Here is a 22,916-nt window from a genome sequence, read left to right as displayed (position 1 = left end):
GGGCATTAATCTGCTGCAGAGTCCCCAACCAATTAACTTGGAGTGTGCAAGTAATTGTCAGTTTTATAGCACCTTCCTCCTACAGAGCAAAGAAAAGAGGACTCTTCCCCTAATATATCATTTACCTGCTATTGGAATTTCTGAACAGACTGTACACAAATGAAGCTAAGGCTGTACTGATTTATTCTGGTTTATATTACACCAATAGCTAAGCTAGCAGGCTTGCTAACAGACTGTAAACAAGCTTGTTTACTTTGACTTACTAGCACCAGCTCATCTGGTAAGCATGTTAGCAGTTAGCCTGGTATCTACAGTAGTTCATCACTAGCCCTGTTAGTTTCTACAAGCAAATATTATGCAAAGACAAAACAAGCTGTGAAATGGTTTGATTTACTAACACACTGCAAAATAACTGTTTGCATCCAAAACTCTGTTTCCTTTATTCCTAATCTGTAAAAACCAATCTTTATCCAACTGTTATTCTGACAATACATTAAATGTTAGAATAACAACAGAATAAATCAAAGCCTCTTGTGTGTTTACAGAAACTTCAGTATGCATGGAGGAGCAGAAATGAGGCAGAAGACCGAAAGGGAAAGAAGAAAGGATAAGAGGGGGGTGGGGAAAGGTTTAGAGAATAAAGGACACAGAGCAGAGATTATGTTTTGGACTGCTTAACATAAAGATCAATTGAATATTAAAGCTTACTGACATGCACAGTGACTTGGTGCCTCAGTCTCAAAGACCAAAAGGGGAGCAGTGTCAGGACAAGTCTTGCTTTCATGCCAAAGTGATGCTTTTGTTTAATTCTGTCTCGGCATGTCTCAGGAAGTGTCGCCAAATGTAAAGAGGATCCAGTTACACTGCTGTTCTGCCGCTGCACAAAAAATGATATTCCTGTGATAAGATAACAGCTAAAACTCAGTATTATTGGTGGTGTGAATGCTTTCAAAAGCCTTGGTATCGTGCTACTGAATCTTTCATGCACATGATGTTGATATAAATCTAAGAGGAAACGAAAAGTACTCAAACAGAGAGCTTTAAAGATGCATGAAAATTTTCTAATCTCTGGCTGATAAATTGCAACACAAGTAGAACAAAAAATGACTTTACTTAGATGTTAAAGCCCAGCACAGGACTCCCGACAAAATGATTCTGTGTTGACAGTAACCTTCACTTCTTCTGCAGTGAGATTGAATATGTGGGTATTTGAGACACCACTTCCTGCCAGGTGCTGATCACACCGTCACATCACAGTGCCATTGCCATCCAGTCAGGGGACGGTATGAGCCTCTGAGGCCTGACAGCAGGACGATGTCATGTGGTGTACAGCACAGGGATTACAGCCCCTAATCTGCCTGTCATGAAAACCCAACTCGAGAAAAAAAAAGAGAGAGATCATGATCATGGAGTAACAAATGGTGGATGTTGGAAACAAGATGAAAAAAAGAGGAGATTGGTTTTGGACCACGCTGCGTTTCTCCTTCAGCCATATGGAGGATTGTAAAAATCTGATGAGGTTGTCAAGTGAGTGTTTATATACTGTATGCATGTGAGTGTGTGTACAGTTCAACATGTTCATATTCATGCTTCATTGTATATGCACATCTTGGAGTGCCTGTGTTCATGTCAGTGTGCACACAAGCACACAGTGTGTATCACCACCGCAGGATAAGCAAAGGATGTGGTTATGGATTGTTCTGGTGAAGGTTTCTATTTGCAGGGGTGTGTTTATCCTCTGTGACCGTAAGGGAACGTGCAGACTTCCACATGTGACCACAGAGAGACCAGAACACTGACACGGGCAGTCAACTTTCCTTCTTGGCCAAAGAGCAGGCCAGTCTCTCTGTGTGTGTATTTATACATAATGTATAGTGTGTGTACGTATGAATGCTCAAAATGTGGAATTTAAGTTTTTCTTCACAGAACAAGACTAAGAGTCTACAGCCATGCTAGCAGCTGTACGAGGCTGTATTTAGGTACAGTTGTGCTTTGGGCTAAATGCTAATGTCACCATGCTACCATGGTCACAATGACTATGCTAACATGTTGATGTTAAGCAGGTAAAAATGTTTATCTTGTTCAACATCTGTTTTAGCATGTTAGGAAGCTCCACTTGCTGGTGTGAATGTCATTAGTTTAGCCCTTTGTATTTATTTTCCCTTACATTTGAAGGGGGGCATTATGATTTAAAATTACCCAAAGATTGTTTGATTGTTTTTCACTAAGAAGGATGTTCACTAAAATAGATATGTCCTATCTGTGATGCAGTAAAAATGTTTGTTTCTTACCAAAATGTACACCATAGTCCAGGGTCTACCCTTCCTCTCAACTCTCTAGAAATATTTCCCTAGGTGCCTTCAAAGTTTGACCTGCTGGTGGTGTCAAAGGAAAGGTCTGGGGCTCACCAAAGTAATCAGGATCCATCATCATAACTCCGTAACTAACCCCCAGGTGGGAAATTCATCTCTTTTAGTCATAGAAACTGAAGCCAGAAAGCTAAAATGGTGATCAAGTATAAAACCATAAATCTTAGTTTTACAATTTCACTGTGACATTAAGGAATCAAGCCATTGCGGAAGCAAGAAATACAAACACACCCACATACCCACAATAACCTCAGCAGATCAGTATGTAACGCAGCATGCCATGATGTGTTTGCCAGCTTGTTGAACAGAAACGCGTGCTCAGCTCGTGCTCTTGCTGTGCTACTACTCCTCTCTGTAGCTGAGTAATCGCACTCTTTATTTGTTCAAACACCCAACTTTTGATTGAGATCCACAAGTTCACACCTGCTCTGTAGGCAATGCCTTCTGGGAAATGTAGGCAATCACTATCTAAACAGATAAGCCAATTTGTGTGAGAGTGGATATACTAGAAAGAAAACAAAATACAATTTTAGTGCAAAATAGATGCCTGAACTGATTTTATTTGACAAGTGAGAGTATCCAAAGGGGGATTTTTCCCTCAAGGATGTAGTGCAGCTGTGTGTGTGTCTGTGTGTGTGTCGACTCTTGGGTTTGGAAGCACACCCCATCCCGGCCGTGTCGGTGTGTATCAAGAAGTCCTCCAGCTGCCAGTGTTGAATATCTTTCAGCTCGTTAGACTTGGCTTTGGCCTGAAGTCTGAGTATCGGCTCCAGGACGACGTATGATGGAACAGATTATTGTTCAGCTAATGGCTTATGGCAAGAGAGGGGAGCCTGTAATTTTATTCACAGCCATGAATCACAGAGTGATTCACAGCTGAGATCTACAGGAGCTCGTCATTGGTGGTCGCTCATTACATCTCACCAGAGCCGCATGCAGATGTCCTATTATCCAGTAATCAGTTATCCCTTCACTCCTGCTTCCCACTTCCCCTTGGCCCACAGAACATATAAGTTATAACCCGACCAGAGAAATACTAATGTTTTCACAAACTGAGCTGCAGCACAGAGACATTTTTCACATTAAATGTCATTTTAGTGAACGGGGGAAACCCATGCGGAAAAGACAGTGTGTGTTGGGAGACGACACAGAGAGCCTTTATTCACCTCAGCAACTGGCCTTTACGAGAGGTAGATGAGTATTCCTTTTGCCTGGTCCTTGATACCTAATATACCATCAAGAGATAGACTTTACTGAAGTCACTATGTTCATTACTTGTCCTGAACCTAAATCATCTGAGCCAGTGTAGTTCTCTGTGAATATCAGATTTTATGCTTGAAATACCCATCTCTAATTATGTTTGCACAATATGATGTATGGAGTCGTGAAGTGCATGTTTAAGACACTTCTCCTCCTCCTAAAATGAGTGTAAACATTAAAAAGTTAGCTGTGGAAAGCACTTCCAGCCAAATCAAGAAGCTAACGTTAGTTTATTAATTTCAGAGCTACAGGTGTCAGTCATTTAGACTTTATGTTGGTTGTCTTCTTTTCCTTTTCTTCGTAAATCTGATTAAATCAAATCAGAGAAAGGCTAATTAATTTATTTATTAATAGATAAATAAATATGCTTATTTATGTTGAGAATTCTAATGTCCTCAGCACTTTATACAGTTTAGAAAGTGCTGTTGTTACCATGTGGCGCCAGTGACACAGTAAGCAGCAGAAAGGTGCTGAGGTTTTGAGTTGTGGCTCAACCTGACGAGTTCAGCAGCTTTAAAATGCATTTGTGATGGAGGGGAAAAGAAATGGCACCTCATATTAAAAGGCACCATTGCACACTGCCTCTCTGGCCAGTGGGTAGCTCACTGATTTTAATAGAAATGGAAAGATGTCTTGTTTATTCCCATACAACTGCCAGTGAAAGGGTTCAGCAGGAAAACCCCTTTCACTCTCCAAATACCTTCCTTTAACCATAAACCCATTAACCAGCAAACAACTGGATGCGCAGAGGCTGTGCCTCTCCCTCTGTGTAGCTCAGTTGTTCGATCTGTCAGGCTGTCTGTTAATAGGCGGCCTGCTGCTCTCAGACCACTTATCCTTGTATGAGAAGTCTTTCAGAAAGGATAGGTTCACGCTCAGGAGCGAGTAATAGCATCCCTTTGTGTTCTGTCTGCCTCTGTTCATGGAGGGCATATGTCTGTCTGCCTGAGTCTAAGGAGAACGCCCTACCTTTGAGGATACTGGCTCCATCTTGTGGCGTTGAGGCATTGCTGCACTGCTGCCCTTCTAAAACACTGCTGGATTGTCTGCTCTGCAGAGGCTCCAGTGGCGCAATCGGTCAGCGCGCGGTACTTATAAGACAGTATCCAGCAGAGTGATGCCGAGGTTGTGAGTTCGAGCCTCACCTGGAGCAGTGAAGTTTTAACCTGGGCTGTGAATCACAGAAAAGATGCAGTAGAAACTGTTTGTCTGTGAGATTATTCAGCACAGCCTGTTACTGTTCAGGGAGCAAACAGACTCTAATGCGGCTCTGATGGTTTTTACACACATCAGTGTCATTTTTATATTGATTTACAGGAGGGTTTGATTTTTCCATTCAGCTATATTTACTCGCTGTGCATTTATAGACTTTTCAAATAAAAGCGTCTTTGTGTAGGTGAAGCATCTGGATGTGTTTACTAAACAAATAACAAGCTATTGTCCAAAAATTTAATAATAGCTCATTTGTCTCAATACAAATCTAATTTATTTGAATTCTAATTTATAAAATTTATTCAACTGTGTGTCTGCACCCTCTTTATCTGTCAACCTCAGCACCACAGGGAGACATGGATTATTCTTGATCATTATTTATGCACACTCAGTCCAGTGTGTGTAATTAGCCCACAAAGCTGGTCACTTTTTGGCTTTTGTCAGTTGGAATTTTTATTTTTGGCCTTTTTTTGTCCTACAAACAAATTTCTTTGTTTGTGTGCGTTGTCCAGCTGGCAGGCGTAGGGAGAGGCAGTGAGCATGGATGAGCCGGGCAGCAGGAACAGCAGCCTGCAGAGGAAGAAGCCACCATGGCTCAAACTGGACATCCCCACCATCCAGCTGACGCCGGATGACTCACCCACACACACCCAGGTAAAAAAAAAAAAAAAAAACAGCAGTCAAATACAGGTCAGAGTATTTTGACTATTTTTATTTCACATTTTGGCAGCGAGTGTGTGCGTCATTATCTGTTGTGTGTGTTGCAGCCAGTAAAGCGCCTGCGCAGCGTCAGTATGCCAGGGGAAAACCCTCAGACCTGCATGGCTGCCTTGGAAACTTCAAACAACTACCTCAGACCTCCTCCTCTGGAGAGACAGCCCTCCATCACGCAGTCTATCAAGAGGTTGTTCACACACAGACACACAAATATGATGAGAGGTTCTCGTCTTTCCTCTCTGCTGATTTTCTCCAGCTGCTAAATTCCTATTACTTCTGCATGTTTTATATTCACAACAATTCTCTGCTTTAAATCCTTAACAAAAACTAATTTAAGCTGTGGTTTCTTTTCTGATTTAACACATATTAATCTCTTTTATTCTCTCTTGTCCTCTCTCCCCTTTCTTTGATTTTTCCTTATTTCTATCTGCTTTTCCCCACCTGCACTCTCCTCTCTGTGCTGCGATGTGTGTTAAGTGAGAAAAGGGTACGCTTTGAGCGTGTCAACACAGTTCCCCCAAAGGGCCAGAGGAGCCCCAGGAGAGTGTCAAACGTTCGAAGGCGGTCCTGCATCCCCAAAATACTGACCCGACGGCGTTCATCTATTCCCAAACAGATCATCAGGTACAGGAGAGGTGGAGGACAGGTGCACTGAAGTTTCTATTTGAAACAGTGTGTCACTGTTGAACATAACGCACAAGAAGAAACTACTCCAATGTAAACATCACACTGCTTAAATGAAGAGGTCGAATGAGTCAGTATTTTATAGAATATTGTCAGACATTATTATTTTTCCAACCTTAAAGCTACTTCAGAGGATGTAATGTAAACATCTAGAGGCTCGCATGGTTTTTTGTTGACTGATGGTATTTTACTGACAGAAAAGCTGGAAACATGGTCCAATGTAAAGTTCTGTATTGGCCTGAAGATAGGACGACCCCGATTATAAGACTACCCCGCCTTTTCCAATAAGTGTTTAAGAAACTGCAAAGATCAAACAGACACAGTTAGACTCTTGCTGGTGAACATAGTGATGCATTTAGCAGCTAAATAGCCAGATATTCTGGTGGAGAGCAAAAACAGAGCTGAAAGCACTTGAATACAGAACCAAATGAATGCTAGTGTTGCTCCATGACGGCTAGGTGCGCAGCTGTTTGTTAAGTTAGTCACATTAGCTTAAAAGGTGAGATGTTGATGTTGTGGTGGCTGAACAAATCTGTTAGTGCAGGTCTAAAACAAACAATGTGCTGTCAGCACAAATAAAATAGCGCTTCATTGCAAAAAATAAGGATGGACCTGTTTCTTCGTGCAACAAGCAGCAATACATTTAAAAATTAGCTATCAACTGACACCCAGGGCAGGTTGAAAAAAAGTTGTGTTTCTTAGTATATATTATCTGAGGTGCACCACACATCAAGGACTGATGATAAATAACAGATTTGAACATGATTTTTTTCCTCCCCCGTTGTTCTTTCAGCGTCTTTGTGCTGCAGCTGTGAATGCTTTGAAAAGTGTCTGTGACACATGGAGAATGCGCATAAGCGGTGTATCAGTGTCGGTCCAGGTGACACACAGCACCACATGCTTTGAGGCAGACAAAATAATGCAATTACTCACACAGACTATCTGTGTGCCTCACCGAGCATGTGGGCCACATCAAAGCGGCCCCTCCTACAGCGTTAAATTGAATGTAAATGTTTGAACACGGAGCCAAAACTAAAACCAAGAGACACTCTTCTCAAAGGAGGGTCTTAACGTCTTAACTTTATCATGCCGGGGTTTATTAGCTTTGTACGTGTGTGTATGTGAGAGAGAAAGAGAATTAATGCGTTTGATGTCTGTTGGAGAATTAATGAGACTGGGGGGAGAAGTTTATGTGTGTGTACATGAGTTGTTGGAGGTTATTTGAGGTACCTCCTCCTTGAAGGAGTTTCTAAACACAGCATAAATCTTTTACTGTTCACACAAAGTGTTTGTGTGTGTGATTTGCTACAAACTGCTGGCTTGTAGGGTAACTGATGTTTGTTGATCTGGAGGATCTGGAGGATTTTTATGAGTCATTTTTCATGTTAAGGAGCCATTAATTTTGACAGATCTGGCCACAGAGCTACATGGATAATAATTTATCTCAGTCACACTGATGCTTGTAATGATAGGTGGAGTTCACACGCTCAACTGGAAATTCTTTTAACTGCTGACACGAACTTCTTCGCTGCAAACCAAGGTGCGGTTCACATTTTGGGCTATGATTTTAAACGTTTGTGGTACTCCTACTTTGTTGTGTGTGTGTGTGTGTGTGTGTGTGTGTGTGTGTTTGTGTGTGTCATGTTCAGGCATGTCCCAGTGCCCTCCCTCCATCTCTCCTCCTTCCTAATGTGTATGATGTTCTATCTTTCTTCTCTCCCTCCTTCTAATCTCCCATTTCCTGTGGAGTGCTGGTATGTTAGAGGGAGAACTGGTGTTTACACACACTCCTGCAAAACAAGGCAGAGAGAGAGGGAGAGGAGAGAGAGAGAGAGAGAAGGACCTCATTGATAGTGATCGTTGGGGCTCTGGATGGGGGGGCGGTATTCAGTTTGACAAGGACCAGAGCTGCTGTCTTCTTTGCCCAGTAGGTCACATCCTTTCACGCAAACTCTGGAGGATGGATACTGGGAGGCCTGCCAGCCACCGACACATTCACACACTCTCTCACACAGACACAGTCATATGGAAACTTCTGTTGTGTGCGCTGGTGACACGAGGTCAGAAAATTTAAGGTCCTCCCACTCATCGTGCGCTGAATGAGCCAGTCCAGCTGGTGGAAGTCCTACGCGGATCTTTTTGCATCAGGACGTTCACCGTCTGACCAAGGAGATCAGCTAACCTTTGATTAGGACAGGGATGTTATCACAGAGTCTGGACATGTGGTGATCATCCTTTGCGTAACAGCGAGCGTTACAAGGTAACACTGGCCTGGATTTCAGGAAATCCCCTTATGGAACATTGTATGTGTGATCTGCCGGGGATCAGTTTGCGTTCAGAGGATCAGGGTTTAATAGCGGTCAGGGGGTAAGCGGGGACAGTATGTTGGTGATGCTGGTGATGGAGGCGACGCAGCTCCACAGTCCCAGCCCCCCTCAGGTATGACCCAGACCCAGAACCCCTCCTGGAGCTCTCTGGACAGGTGAGTGTGCTGTGGTTTTACTCAACCACAACAGAAGATACTGATCAAAAATGTTGACTCTGAGTCAACAGTGAGACCCGTTGGCCTTAAAAGCTTTAAAGGTGCTAGTTGGTTGATTTTGTTGCCCTCCTGAACAAAGCAAGGCCAGCTGTTTCCCTCTGTTTCCAGCCAGCCAGCTGATGGCAGACAGATACGAGAGTGGTATCAGTTTCTCACTTGACTCTCTGCAAGAAAGTGTATTTTCCAAAAATGCCTATTCTTTTGAGCAACACTACAGTTAAAAATACTCTAAAAGTAGAAGCCCAGCATTTAAAATGTTGCATAAATGTACATATTATTAATTTTTGGACTGAATTATTAAATATAAATTTTCATGACCGTTTTAATTTTTAGTTTTGATCATTATTTTGCTAGAATAAGACAAACATTCAACCCTTGAAACTTACTTTAGTGCAGGAAGACCATCGTTACTCATTCAGTGAGGGGGAAATTGACTTCTCTGACCTTGATTGAAGAATTCCCCCACCAAACAGCAGTGAACTCTGGAGAGAATAACAGAGGAGTTCAAAGTGTTGTTTTTGTTCAGCTGAGTTACCACTGCTTCAGCTACGGATATGTGGCAGCTTATAATTAATTTGCTGTGAATTAGTGTGCAAATTTTGGTGAGCTTTTGTTGAGCCCAACCATACTGGTCTGAACATGCAGTTGTGACAATAAAACCCTCTCATTTGTTGTTTTATCCATTCACTATTCATGCTCACAGTTATCTCCTCTATTCTGTTCTCTGTTTGTTCAGTGGTAGCATTTGTTTAGATTCTACTGAGATTCGCCCGGTGGCCTTTTCCCGCAGATAAAATGAACGCTGTCGAAACCTATAATTATGGCATAGTAGATGGCTGCCGCATGCGTACCAGCCTTACCTGGAGGATATGGAAGCTAATTCATGTGGCTTAATGTTGTTTTAATCATTGATGTGTGGTGGATTTGTGTTGTCGTCAACCAGTCGAGAATATTTTATTTAGGGTTTTGTGTAGGTGATTGTTACTCGCATGCTTGTTGGTGCATGTGCGCACAGACAAACAGCCCCTTCTCTAAACAAACACAAACAAACCGATGTCATCTGGCCTGAAACAGGACTGTAGTCACAATGTGGCTGCATCATGTTTTACCATCAGGGTTGTGTGTTCTGTTAGGATTGGATTGTATTTTTTCATCATTTTCATTTATTTAATATCATGTTATGACATCCCCTCCTCCTGCTCACTGTCCACCTCCTCCTATCTGTTTACATCTCCTCCTCTGCCCACCTCCCCCTCACCCTCCGTCTCTCTGCTTTCCCAAACCTGTGTCTTCTTTCTTCTTCTCTGGAAGGACAACAATCAGGGCCACGCCACCCCCTCCCTGCCTTGCTCAGCCTTAAAAGGCTTCCCCAGCTGGCGTCTTTCTTGATGATGAGGACTGAGTGTTTATTACTTAGCGTTCTGCTCTCCAAACAGTTTCCCCAGCTTGTCCCCCCCCCTTCCTCCTGATCAGTTGACACACAGCCTGGCACGCAGACACTGTTCATGGAAAAAAAAAAGAGAGAGCGAGAGACCAGGATGTGTACAGTGCATGCACATTTATAGAGTTCAAATTTGAAACACACAAAACACACACACACACAGGCAGCCATGTCAGGTCATCTCCTTGTGAGACTGTCAAGCAACATCTGCTTTTTCACTGCTGACCGAAGCAAGAAGAGCAAGTCGTGTTAGGAAACAAGACAGTAAATTTCATCCAGGCTCTCTATGCTGGGCTCAGTGTCCACACAAGCAAACATGAACACACACAAAGAAAGATAAACAGAGAAAAAATACAGGAAGGGAGCTGAATTCATACAGATGTCTTTGTCTGAAATGTTGGCATGTTGCACAAGAGGCCTTTCTTTAATCAGCTGACCTGCATCTGTGTAAATCCTGACCCATATCTAAATCCTGAGTCTTCATTATCAAATCACTTATCTTCATCTGGAAAGTTTAAGCTGATCTGTGCTATTGAAATAAATCTGATTTGTCACATTTTCTTTGTGTGGTTGCCAAAGGTATTTCATCAGTTTCCATTCACCCAGTGTGGCCCACACAATCTGTTTTTTAAACACAAGAAGAATCAGTTCAAACTTTACTCTATTATAATCTGCATTTTGGCTTTCTGTGTAGTGTTTACGGTGCCACGGAAAAAGTGTAAGGTTCCATATTTAAAGACTGTGAAACCAGATGCTCTCTAGGCAAGAAAGCAATCGACAAATGCCCCAATTTACCTGTCAGCTAATCCCCAACAATCAGATGCAGTCAGTCAGCTAATCTGCCTATTGTTCTGCTAATTAGGATGGATGTACGTCAAAGAATATTCAGCAAGTGATCGGATTGTGTGAAGGCTAAAGCAGATTATGGACAAAAATAAAAATAAAATGAAAGAGACAATGAGTAAAGAAAAAAAAGCTTACTTTTTACTCTTTAATTTAGTGCTAATTAGCAAAGTTAGCACGCTAGCATGCTAAACTAAGATGGTTAACATGGTAAACATTAGCTTCAGTGTGTTCGCTCCTATTATTTTTTTCCCATCCAAGGTGTGTGACATTAGCATTTAGCTAAAGCACCACTGCTGCCTATTGGTGCGTTCAGGAAATAAATGTCAGCAACGTAGATAAACACAGTGCAGTCTCACAGAGCCAGTAGCATGACAGTTGATAGTCTTGAGCACAAAATTTTAAATTACAGATTTACACATACGTGTTGATTTCTGCCACACGTGTATCTAATTTCTCATGTCCTAAATCATATCAGAATATTCAGAATTTATACATTTACTAACCATCCTCCATCCTCTCTCCAGGGGTACGGCTGATTGGTTCGGGGTGAGCAAAGACAGCGACAGCACCCAGCGATGGAGGAGGAAGAGCCTGCAGCACTGCAGCCATCTGTACGGGGGTCTGAAGGCTCAGGTGATGAGGGAAATGGAGCTCCACAGCCAGGACAACCTCTCCCTGGCCAGCACTGAGACCCCTCCTCCCCTCTACCTTCCACCCCACCACCCCAGTAACCACCACTATGGCATGCAGAGGGTAGGCCAGCGCCTGGGGCTTGTTGCAGGGATAGAGGAATAAATGGGACAATTATTCAGTCTTTCCTCTTTAACTTCTTTCACTTCACATCTATCACTCTATTTCTTCCTTATGCATTAGATTTATGGCGCTTGCTTTACCTCTGTGCTTCGTCATCTTGCCTAGGGTTCGATTGATGGGTTTTTGAACATTATTCCCCAAAATAACCATCCACTGAAACTCATAAAACTACCAGACAGACATGAACTACTGTGGAACAATTTCTGTATTATATTAAAAACTATCTATCATAACAGTCATGTCCAATGTTGGAAACTCTCTCCAATCTAAATAGGTGATTAATCAACAAAAAAGTACAGTATTTATAGTAACTACTTCCTCAATTTTTTTGCTAGGTAGCTAGCATGTTAGCTTGCTTCTTTAGCGTAACAGTATTTTCTTTTTGTGGTCTTAAAACACACTGAGATAAAATGTTAATGTAACTAGCAGCTCAAAAAGTTTACTCTGTGGACGTTTGAAATTCTGATATGTTCAAACAAATCAAACAAAGCATCTAAAATCCAAGGTTTTTACTATAAATTCTGTTTTAGCTAATAGCATGCTAACACAGGCTCCAATATTAGCCTGTTTTAAGGCCTTGGGTGATGCAGATTTTTCATTTAATCAATGATGTTTATCACTAGGTCTTGAAAATTACCATATAACATTTGTAAAATATCAATTTCCTGTCTCTGAAACCCACTGATTATTTTTCAGCTAATACATCAATCTAACCCTAGTTTAGATGTGTGTTGTGTGCATTCCTGCTGTTCACTATTCTCTCGCTGTGTGTTTATCATTGTGCGTGGCTTGACTTAGTGTGAAAAGTACTCTGTGTGTGTGCAGATCGTAGACCCTCTGGCCCGGGGTCGTGCCTTCCGCATGGTGGAAGAGGTAGACGGCTTCAGTGTCCCGCAAACTCCCATCACTCCCGGCAGCGCCTCCCTCTGCTCCTTTTCAAGCTCCCGCTCCGCCCTCAACCGGCTGCCGCGACGACGCAAGCGGGAGTCTGTTGCTGTCATGAGTCTCAAGGCTGCAGCAGCACTTATGAAGGTGTTATTTTTTTATTCATACAGCAGAATTTATTTTTAAAAAAAGAAGAAAAATTCAATCACCAAATATTCTGTGCTTTGCAAAATCTGTGCTTCAAACTCTTCTAAGCTATTTCCAGCGTGAGGTTTCCTGAAAATGTCTTTTCCTGTGACTGCACAATAGAACCAGCTATAGCTGCTCCTCACTAACACTATGGACACATATGGATTTATTTCTGAGTTTATCTGTGCCTTTGCATTTCTCTCTTCATGTATATGTAGGCATGTTATGTAAAACATGAGATCAGCTGTCTTGTTGTGGATTAAACTCTTACATATATGTTACAGTAGCGTGCAGATGACTATCTATGCTGCACACACATATAAAGGGATGAATGGATGTTCAGTGAGAGTGTGTGCTTGGGGGGTGGTTTCGCTAGCAGATGGTCCATGTTAATACACAGCGAATGCTCAGATATCTGCTGGATTGCGGTCAGAATATTCCAGCAGGGCAGAGCTAATCCAGGGACAGACAGAGGTCACTGCTGCTATCGAATCATTAGACACATGCATGCATGGGGATTCCTCTAGATAAACTGTCAGGCTCAGGGTTTACTCTGTTTTTGCCTGCCTTTACAATAACACTGGTGTGAACAGAGGTTGATATCAACTCTGAACATGTTCTCATTTGCTAATGGTAGTAAAAGCCCTGTGTAAATTACTGTCACAGTGATACTGATGTGTGAAAATGCCACATATTTCACCTTTTTCTATATATATTTTTGCTAATGTTCCATTATTGGCATAGTTTAATACATAACACAACACTGTACCTCAGTTTGATATCAGTAGATAATGGCGTTTGTGTGCATTTTCCTGTTTGTTAGGGCCGGACGTTAGGCGAAAGCACCGTTGGACGACATCGCAGACGGAGTTTCATGCCTCCTAGTTTCTTTGAAGATGACACTGTGGATTTTCCTGATGATCTGGACACTTCCTTCTTCACCAGAGTGAGCAGTGGACATGATCATGACAACAAATTTCTCAAAACAGTCAGATCCAGTGAATGGATGTGTTGATTTAAAGCACTTTCTTGTGGTTATTCAGCTTTGAATTCCTACCAACTTAGTTGTCGTCTCTGTAGGACGGCCTGCAAGATGAGTTGTCCAGCTATGCGGATGAGGTTTTCGAGACCCCATCGGAGGCTGCCCTCAAACAGCTGGATGAGGGCGAGCTCACAGGAAGTGCGCTGGATAGGAATGAACTGGAGAGGAGTCACCTCATGTTGTGGGTTTATATTTTTTTTACAGGATTGTTCACATGCACACACGAATGTCTCACCGCCAGACAAAGCTTTTGCAGCAATGAAGACACTGTTTTATGATGCTACTGTATGTACCGACTGAAAGATTCTGCATCTAACACATTTGTCTCTTTCCTCTGCCTTAATCCAGGCCTTTAGAGCGAGGATGGCGGAAGACGAAGGACGGCTCTCTGGTCCAACCTAAAGTGCGTCTGAAACAGGAGGTGGTGAGCATCAACAGCCATCAGCAGCGGGGACAGAGGATCGTGGTTCCCGTTAAGAAGCTGTTTGCCCGAGAGAAGAGGCCGTACGGGCTCGGGATGGTTGGTCGTCTCACAAACCGGACGTACCGCAAGCGCATTGACAGCTATGTCAAGAGGCAGATTGAGGACATGGACAATCACAGGTGAGGCAGCTGATTCAGTTGGAGGATAACTGTCCTCTGAGGTGAACCTAAATGTAGTTTTTGTCAGTGTCCCGGCAAATGAAGCCTGAAATTGTTCCCCTCTCCTCCTCAGACCTTTCTTTACCTACTGGATCACATTTGTTCATTTGCTCGTCACCATCCTGGCTGTGACTATCTACGGCATTGCCCCTGTGGGCTTCTCACAACACGAAACTGTTGATTCTGTAAGTGTAGATTACAGTATTTATAATCTTTAGATTTGTGAATTTGTGTTGAATTTTCTCTGAAAATGGTTGACAGAGTTCTACAGGTAACTTTGTTATTTCTTTTTCAGGTGTTGAGGAACAAAGGAGTTTATGAAAATGTTAAGTTTGTGCAACAACAGAACTTCTGGGTGGGTCCAAGCTCAGTAAGTATTTTCTATTGACCATCTTTTCTATTTACTTTCTTCTATCTGTGATTGTGCTTTTTTAAATCAGCCCAAGTGATTAAACATTAGATTAAAAAGAAGTAAACACTAAAAGTAATAGAAATATTACCAAAAAAAAAAACAAACATTGGGAATCACTGGTCACCCTCGGCTGTCCCGCAGGAGGCGCTGATCCACCTGGGAGCCAAGTTTTCCCCATGCATGCGTCAAGACGAAGAGATCCAGAAACTGATCCAGGAGAAGAGAGCAAGGGAGAGAGAGTCCGGCTGCTGCGTGAGGAACGATCGCTCCGGCTGCCTGCAGACGTCACAGGAGGAGTGTTCGGTCAGTGAAAAGAACAAAATGGCTGCCTGTTGCCTGGCTGTTTCAGTCATATTGAATCAGAGAGAATTTCTATCTTAAAGATTATTGGATAGAATTTCAAGAGGTTCAGTTTCCATACACTTGTGTTACAGCACATCAGACAAACTCTTACTTTAAACTTTCAAGAGCTGTATATCATGAAAGATATATTGACTTTGGCTCAACATTTGACAGTACAGCAGTTCTTGTTGCCACATTTGGTCAACAGAGCCACTGCACAGACTAATACGTGTGGATTACAGTTGATAAACATGTCTTAAGATGCTTCTGTTTGTCTTCTGCTGCAGAGTACCCTGGCAGTTTGGGTGAAGTGGCCTCAGCACCCCAGTGCTCCTTATCTGAATGGTGAACTGCGTCAACATGGTTCAGTCTGCCATCAGGACCCCAGGTAACATAAAAATGCTCTGTGTTTGTATGATTATTAATGTTTTGTTTTAATTACATGAAGAACTTGAGGCAAGAAGACAGAAAAGTTCATTCTTGCTTTCTCCTGATTTTGTAGAATTTGCCTGGAGCCGGCTTCAGTTTCACCTCATGAGTGGCCTGATGACATTAGCAAGTGGCCAGTGAGTATAATTACATTTACTCTGTTAGATACTAATAAATGTGTGCTGATATAATTTGACTTATAATTTCACATTAAGTTGGTGAAAACAGCACTGCAGAATTCCCTTTAACTGAACCTAATTTTGGCATTAATGTATTTAAAATTAAGGAACTTTCTTAAAGTGAAAATCAGTCACTGCCATCTTAAATGTAAGCTATTTCCCGTGGTTATGATCTGTAGATTTGTACAAGGTACAACTCTGGGAATCACACCAACCTCCCCCATGTAGACTGCACCATCACAGGCCGGCCCTGCTGCATCGGAACCAAAGGACGGTAAGGATCAATGTTACAACACTGCAGGAGTCAGGAGAAGTGTTTAACTAGACACTGTCAGTTGCATACGAACCAATATTAACTAACTTTATTTTGTTTGTGTGATGTGTGTCATGTCGTAGGTGTGAAATCACTTCCAGAGAATACTGTGATTTTATGCACGGCTACTTCCACGAGGAGGCTACTCTCTGCTCACAGGTAGGACAAACAGAGCACACAATCATTTTTATTATATTTTGAATCTTTTCTTCTTTCTTTTAGCAACTCTCTAAAAGCTACACTTGAATTTAAAATATTGCTCCAGCTCTGGCTGAGGCTTGAACTCAGAACATCAGCTTTGCTCTGGTGGTCATTGTTCTGTGAGCTGACCAGTTGTACCACTGCAGCCTGTGGTGCTGCAGCAGGACTTTAAACTGAATTCATCACTGTCATTTTCTTCCACAGGGTGGCAGTGGATCTGCAGTGCTGACTGTTTCTCTCCTGACTTTTTCTTTCTCCTCCAGGTGGCTTGTATGGATGATGTGTGCGGTTTGCTGCCGTTTCTCAACCCAGAGATCCCAGACCAGTTCTCCAGACTCTGGCTGTCTCTCTTTCTTCATGCTGGGTAGCTGAACTCCCTTCTTTTTATGTCTCATCTCAGAATAGGCCTCAGTCTCAGCCGCAATCACAAATCAGTTAAAACAGCGAAATGTGAAATACTAGGTGGATTTGGGTCAGTGTTTAAAATAACCGCCTGTCTGTGTGTCTGTGCCTGTAGGATCCTGCACTGCCTGGTGTCAGTGTTGTTCCAGATGACGGTGCTGAGGGACATAGAGAAGCTAGCTGGCTGGCTGAGAATCTCCATCATCTACATGCTGAGTGGCATCACTGGCAACTTGGCCTCAGCCATCTTCCTGCCGTACAGAGCAGAGGTACAACGTCAATCCTCAAAACAAAACTACATACAAGATACAGCATCCTCTGGAGCCCCTGTGTTTAACACTTAATAAATAACAAACCTTTCAGCCAGTCATGTTTGTGTTGTGTTTTCAGCCTTTTTCTGTTTATTTTGGGCTGCAGTGACAAGGATGTTATTTGAACTTGGCTTGACTTAAATCACTCTGAGCTTCTAAGAGTTTATGCTCCTCTCAACCTCTCAGGACTTTGTCAAGGACTCGTTTTCTGATTAACTGAGCTACGTTCATTTGATTGATTTCATCCAGTGGATCAGTGTAACATCTGTGTCTCTGTGTTCACCTGTTTTTCATCTCTCTCAGGTGGGTCCTGCAGGCAGCCAGTTCGGCATCCTGGCCTGTCTGTTCGTGGAGCTGTTTCAGAGCTGGCAGATCCTCGAGCGACCTTGGCGGGCGTTTGCCAAGCTGCTGGCCATCTCTGTCTTCTTCTTCTCCTTCGGTTTGCTTCCATGGATTGACAACTTTGCCCACATCTGTGGCTTCGTATCAGGGTTCTTCCTGTCCTTTGCCTTCCTGCCATACATCAGGTGGGTTAATAGTTAAACTACAAAGAGGCAAGTATTTCATGTGAACATATTTAACCTGCTCTTTTAACCGTTTCCTCTCCTTAGTTTCGGGCGTTCTGATATGTACCGTAAGCGGGTCCAGATCTGTGTCTTCCTGCTGGTCTTCCTGGGCCTGCTCTCCGCCCTGGCCGTTCTTTTCTACGTCTACCCTGTGAAGTGTGACTGGTGCGAGTACCTCACCTGCATCCCCATCACCGACAAGTTCTGCGAGAAGTACGACCTGAACGCACATCTCCTCTGACCGTCAGCCTCTGAAATGTCAGCTGGACTGTCTCTGGAAGTGCACTGAAGTTGGACCGGATGCAACATTTCGGATGTTGACGCAGCTGAAAAATCTATCTGGCTGCAGTGCAATTTGTGACTGAACAGAAACGTTTCTCCTGGAACAGTGAACATTCCAGGATTTTACGTGGACCTACGAATTTCAAGCGTATTTGTTGTGCTATTTGGAAACAACAACAGAACCACAATGAATAACGGCTATGCATGACAGCCTCCAGGTATCTAAAAACATTCTCGTACATGGGAACAAAACTTGACTGAAAAGGACTAACAACTGATTTACACATGACTGATCTCTAGCTGGGCTAATCAATGACCAGTCACACAAGAGAAGAGTTACAAAGGCAACTACTTCCTGCCAAATTATTCACCTCTCTTTTTACCTGACTTAACAGCACCCCACAGTGGCCAAAAGGAGCATTACAACCTGAGGCAGCTGCAGAGGACGAGCTGAGGATTTTCGTTTTGTACTTTTTGTTTTTTTTTTACTGATGTCCAAACAGTTTTGTCCATTTAGTGGATGTTCTTAGAGTTAAAACTCACCAAGAAATGAGACTCTAAATGCGTAAATGTGCCTTACACACAGTCTTTTTGTGCCATGTATCAGTTTGTGTCAGCAGTTCTGTAACCTTTGTAGAGACTATTTCACAATCTGACAAAAATCATGTAAAATATGTTTTTACACAGCCTTTAATGCACTTATTTCACACATTAATTGTTTTTTTTTTTTATATATTCTCTCCGTGTTACATGTTGAAGACACAGTTGTATGTTAATCTGCTGCATTGTGAATAGCTGTTACGGAGGTAAATTTGCGTGTGTGTATGTTTTTTTAAAAATTCAAAGTGGTTGCGTTTTAGCTACCTGACAATAAACACAACAAAACACAGAGTTTGGCTCAGTTTTTATGTCTGTGTACTTCCTGCAGAGCATATGTCCAGAAAGCTAAACTGCACTGCTCTAAGTGAGGCTTGAACTCACAACCCTCAGCATCACTCTGTACTCTTGTACAAGCCACTGATCAAGTGGACCACTGAAGCCTGTAAGCTCTTATAGTCACTTCAGTTAATCAGGTTTTAAAAGAAACAGCATAGAACCATCTTTTACATCATATCTCCACCTTGTGAAGGTATAGAGGAATTATATATATATATATATATATAACAAATCTGACTCTTTTTTCAGGAATATTCTAAGCTCATGTCTAATGTTTGTTAAGTGTACTACAAGAAGCTCCAGTGGCGCAATCGGTCAGCGCGCGGTACTTATAAGACAGTAACCTGCAGAGTGATGCCGAGGTTGTGAGTTCGAGCCTCACCTGGAGCAGCAGAATTTTAACCACAGTGATTGAAACAAATGCAAATTCATATCAGTAATGTTTCAGCTCTGGACAGTTCTGTGGAGAATTATCTCAACATGTTACACTGCCTTTGACTTCTTGAAGGTTTCACATGGAAACCTTCCAGACATTTTGGTTGTGGGAGCGAACAGACTTGAGGCAGAGCTGCTGTAGCAGCTGTTGTGAGGCACCGTAGGTAGTAGCACCAGCTACATGCTAATCGTGTATTACCAACGCTTACCTTGTACACTTCACACATTCTAAACTAATAAGGTCTTTCAGGACTTTTTAAAGTGTACCCACAGGTTCTTGAAAAACCTACCCCTAAGCATTTGGTTAGTCTGCTGTACCTAACGACGCCCCCTGGCTGTTCTAAAATCACTGTAAACCACAGCCTCTTGGGACTTGTTACTTTAACAAATGATCGTCTTCCACAACCCTTAACCAGGCTTCCCCAAAGAGTCTATTAGTGTTTTTTCTTCTTTGTCAACAAGCATAAGATGCTTTCTTACTCCTCTAGAATCCCTGACAATATGTCGGTCTGACTCCTCATTGCTTGGATCATCTGAATTAAACAAGGGGTTTGTTGTTTATTAGGAATGCCCACTAGATGGCGACCCAGGACCTGTGACTTGGAGGTTAAAGCTGTTGCAGGAGTCCAAAATGACTGCTGCACAGGGTGTAAAGCTTGAATTACAACAACACTGTGGCGTTGTTCTTTGGGATTTGAATGTCATTAATTCAAGCAGAAGCTTTATTAGCGTGCAGAACTCTTATTCGTGCCCCTGATGCTCCCTGTGTGTTGTACCGCTGGGTTTGTTAATTCTATCGCTCCTCTCTCCTCTCTCTTTGAGTGCACACACATACATAATAACATCTACACACACACACAGGCACACACGTGATCACTCCGGCATTCGTTAAGTCTTGGCTGTAATTGAGTCTAAATAAGTGTGTACTTATGTTAGAGAGGAGCTCTGAGAGGCTGAACAGCACAAACACAGACAACACTGATCTGCATACAAAATACAAGAGTAAAACTTATTCTATTTGCACTTCATGCTGTGTTGATTCTGGTTTTATAATAATCTATTAAATCCATGCTTCACTTTGATCTCTGCCTTTGATCAGAATACAATAAGTTACAATACACGTGTAAAAATGGCCACTTAATTAGTATGAAATTTACATATATACACCTATACAGCTTGAAAGGTTACAATTTACTGAACCCTGACAAAAAACTAAACAAAACAGGTGCATTCAATTTCTAGCATTGCAGCAATGATACACTATTACCTTTTTATTCTCCACACATACACACAGAAACACAGACAGAGAGAATGAAGAGACCTTTGCTATGGTTCATCAATGTTATTGATTGTCAGACAGTGACATTTTGGTCATCAGGTTATCTGAGGGCAGCAGGAATTTCTGCACAACTTCTGCAGTATCCACTCTTATGAAGTCTTGTCGTTCATGTGTGCTGAAGAAAGTACAGTGCTTGATATTTTGGGAAATATAAAATGGAAATGTACACTCATATCCCACGCCAAAAAAAGGGCAGAAGCTGAGAAGAAGAAAAAATAATTTGGGAAATGTTTCACTTTATTGGTATAAGACCAACAGCAGGTTATCTTAGCATAGTACAAAGACGATTTGTTTTCACATTTCTGTTAATGTGCACATTAAAACTGCGTTAATTAGTGACCTTTAGAGATGCTAGTAGGTGGATTTCAACTAAGCTAAGCAGACATGACTTATACAACAAACTGGCTAGGATACAGTTTCCTATTCATACATTCAGCAGATATTATAATAGCAATATTAGCATTTATTTAGCCCCTTTTTTTTTCGAAAACAAAACAATGAGCTGAAAGGTGCTAATGAGGGGAACTGTAGTCAGGTATGTTGATGTTGAGCGACCCTTTTCACCTTCTCATTTGATATTTTTAATTTTAAAAATGTATTATAGCAGCTTTAAGTTAGATCTAATTGTCAGAGATTACACATGTAACACTGTGTGAGCTAATACCCCCCCTCCTCTTTTTTGGCACTGTAAAAGCTGGTGGAGCAGCTAATGGTGACAAATTAATGACCCAGCCAACATACGGCTCCTGAAAAATCATCTCAGTGCTCGTCTTATTCTGTCATCTAGTGGCTGCTTGGTCTAATAGTGGCAGCACCCAAAGCCATTAGACCCCATCCCCCACTCCCTGCTACCCCCATCCCCTGCAGACTCCTCGTAGGAAATTATCTCTCCCCTCTCCTCCTACCTCCAACCTTCCACCCCTCCTCCCCCTCCACACACTTCTCCCTTCTCCAATCCAACTTCACATCCTCCTCCTGTCCATTTCATGCCTCCCTATTTCCATCACTCATTTCATCATTTGCTTTTTCCAAATGATGTCTTCTTCAATTCCTCCTCCCCCCTCCACCCTCGCTGCACCCCCAGCTCTCCATAGAGATGGTAATGTGACATGAAGAGGATGGTATCTACAAGCCATTGATCAGCATCAAACGAGACACACTTAGATAGTACGCTGTCCCCTACCTCCTCCTCCTCTTCCTACTCCTCCTCAGCTCATCTCATCTTTTAATGGATGGTTGTTTTTTGATGAGAAAATTAAACTCCGGTTTGCCGTGTAAATGGCAGGTATTTATAGTGAACAGATGAGAGACGAGAGAAAAAAAGACGAGGTATGAATAAATACTGTATTAAATAGATAGATAGATAGATAGATAGATAGATAGATAGATAGATAGATAGATAGATAGATAGATAGATAGATGTTGTGTCTGCCTAGAAAGGCGACCCTGAAATGGGACCCTGACAGCTGGCCAACAGGTGGCCACTGACAGACCCTCTCTCTTCATTGTGCCTGCAACACACACACACACACACACACACACACACACACACACTCCTCAGACTCAGCACCCAGGCCATCAGGTGAAGGAGGCCAACCAAGAGGGGGGAGGGGCGGGTGTTGTTTGTGTTTATGTGTATGTGTGTGACAGAGTGATGGGGGAGGGGGAGGAGGGGGGAGGGCAGGCCCCTAGCACACACCTGTCTGATGATCCCACCTATGGCAGAGTTGATGGAGAGTAATGTTATAGCCCTCCCCCCTGAAACCACATGGTCCTATACACCACCTGGACTCAAGTTGACAAACCTCCTCTTGTCTGTGTGTGTGTGTGTGTGTGTGTGTGTGTGTGTGTGTGTGTGTGTGTGTTATCATTGAAGTGTTTAAGTTTAACAACATTATTTTTGTAATCTTATTGATTTACATGGCAAAAGAGATTAATTATAGCACTTAAGTGTTTCACACTTTAATGTCATGCTCCTCAACTGATTCTGAATATTGCTGCCATTCATCCTCTACTGAAATTCAGTTGCAGACTGTCTTACTGTCTCAACACCAGGTTTGCATGGTATAGAGTGCAAACTAAAAATACAGCGTAATAATAACAAAACAATAGCACTTGACAGGAATT

The 22,916-nt window shown here is 42.4% G+C and overlaps 1 protein-coding gene and 2 non-coding genes across 8 annotated transcripts; all 3 read left to right on the top strand.

The window, feature by feature from the left end:
- Window positions 1-2,260: 2,260 nt before the first annotated feature.
- LOC108890891 (inactive rhomboid protein 1) lies at window positions 2,261-18,970 on the top strand. 6 transcript variants are annotated; one of them, XM_051067605.1, is made up of 19 exons: window positions 2,261-2,454; window positions 5,354-5,495; window positions 5,609-5,745; window positions 11,596-11,704; window positions 12,710-12,916; window positions 13,782-13,904; window positions 14,039-14,181; window positions 14,349-14,603; window positions 14,716-14,827; window positions 14,938-15,012; window positions 15,196-15,357; window positions 15,684-15,784; window positions 15,899-15,962; window positions 16,184-16,278; window positions 16,401-16,476; window positions 16,782-16,882; window positions 17,036-17,189; window positions 17,535-17,758; window positions 17,843-18,970. In XM_051067605.1, exons 2-19 carry the CDS (start codon window positions 5,382-5,384, stop codon window positions 18,036-18,038), a joined length of 2,448 nt encoding a protein of 815 aa, XP_050923562.1. In that variant the 5' UTR covers window positions 2,261-2,454; window positions 5,354-5,381; the 3' UTR covers window positions 18,039-18,970. The 6 variants fall into 6 exon arrangements, with proteins under 6 accessions (XP_050923562.1, XP_050923563.1, XP_018543445.1 ...); XM_018687929.2 differs by having other exon boundaries at window positions 2,269-2,454; window positions 11,596-11,824; XM_051067606.1 differs by lacking the exon at window positions 12,710-12,916 and having other exon boundaries at window positions 2,263-2,454; window positions 11,596-11,824.
- On the top strand, window positions 4,689-4,782 carry trnai-uau (transfer RNA isoleucine (anticodon UAU)). Its single transcript has 2 exons — window positions 4,689-4,726; window positions 4,747-4,782. It is a non-coding gene; the product is annotated as a tRNA-Ile (tRNA).
- Window positions 18,971-19,311: 341 nt separating the features above from the next.
- trnai-uau (transfer RNA isoleucine (anticodon UAU)) lies at window positions 19,312-19,405 on the top strand. The gene is made up of 2 exons: window positions 19,312-19,349; window positions 19,370-19,405. It is a non-coding gene; the product is annotated as a tRNA-Ile (tRNA).
- Window positions 19,406-22,916: the final 3,511 nt, after the last annotated feature.

Source organism: Lates calcarifer, unplaced genomic scaffold (genome assembly GCF_001640805.2).
Source record: "Lates calcarifer isolate ASB-BC8 unplaced genomic scaffold, TLL_Latcal_v3 _unitig_1822_quiver_1742, whole genome shotgun sequence".
Lineage (NCBI taxonomy): Eukaryota > Metazoa > Chordata > Actinopteri > Centropomidae > Lates > Lates calcarifer.
Note: the sequence above shows the minus strand (reverse complement) of the source record. Positions and strands in the feature narration are given on the sequence as shown.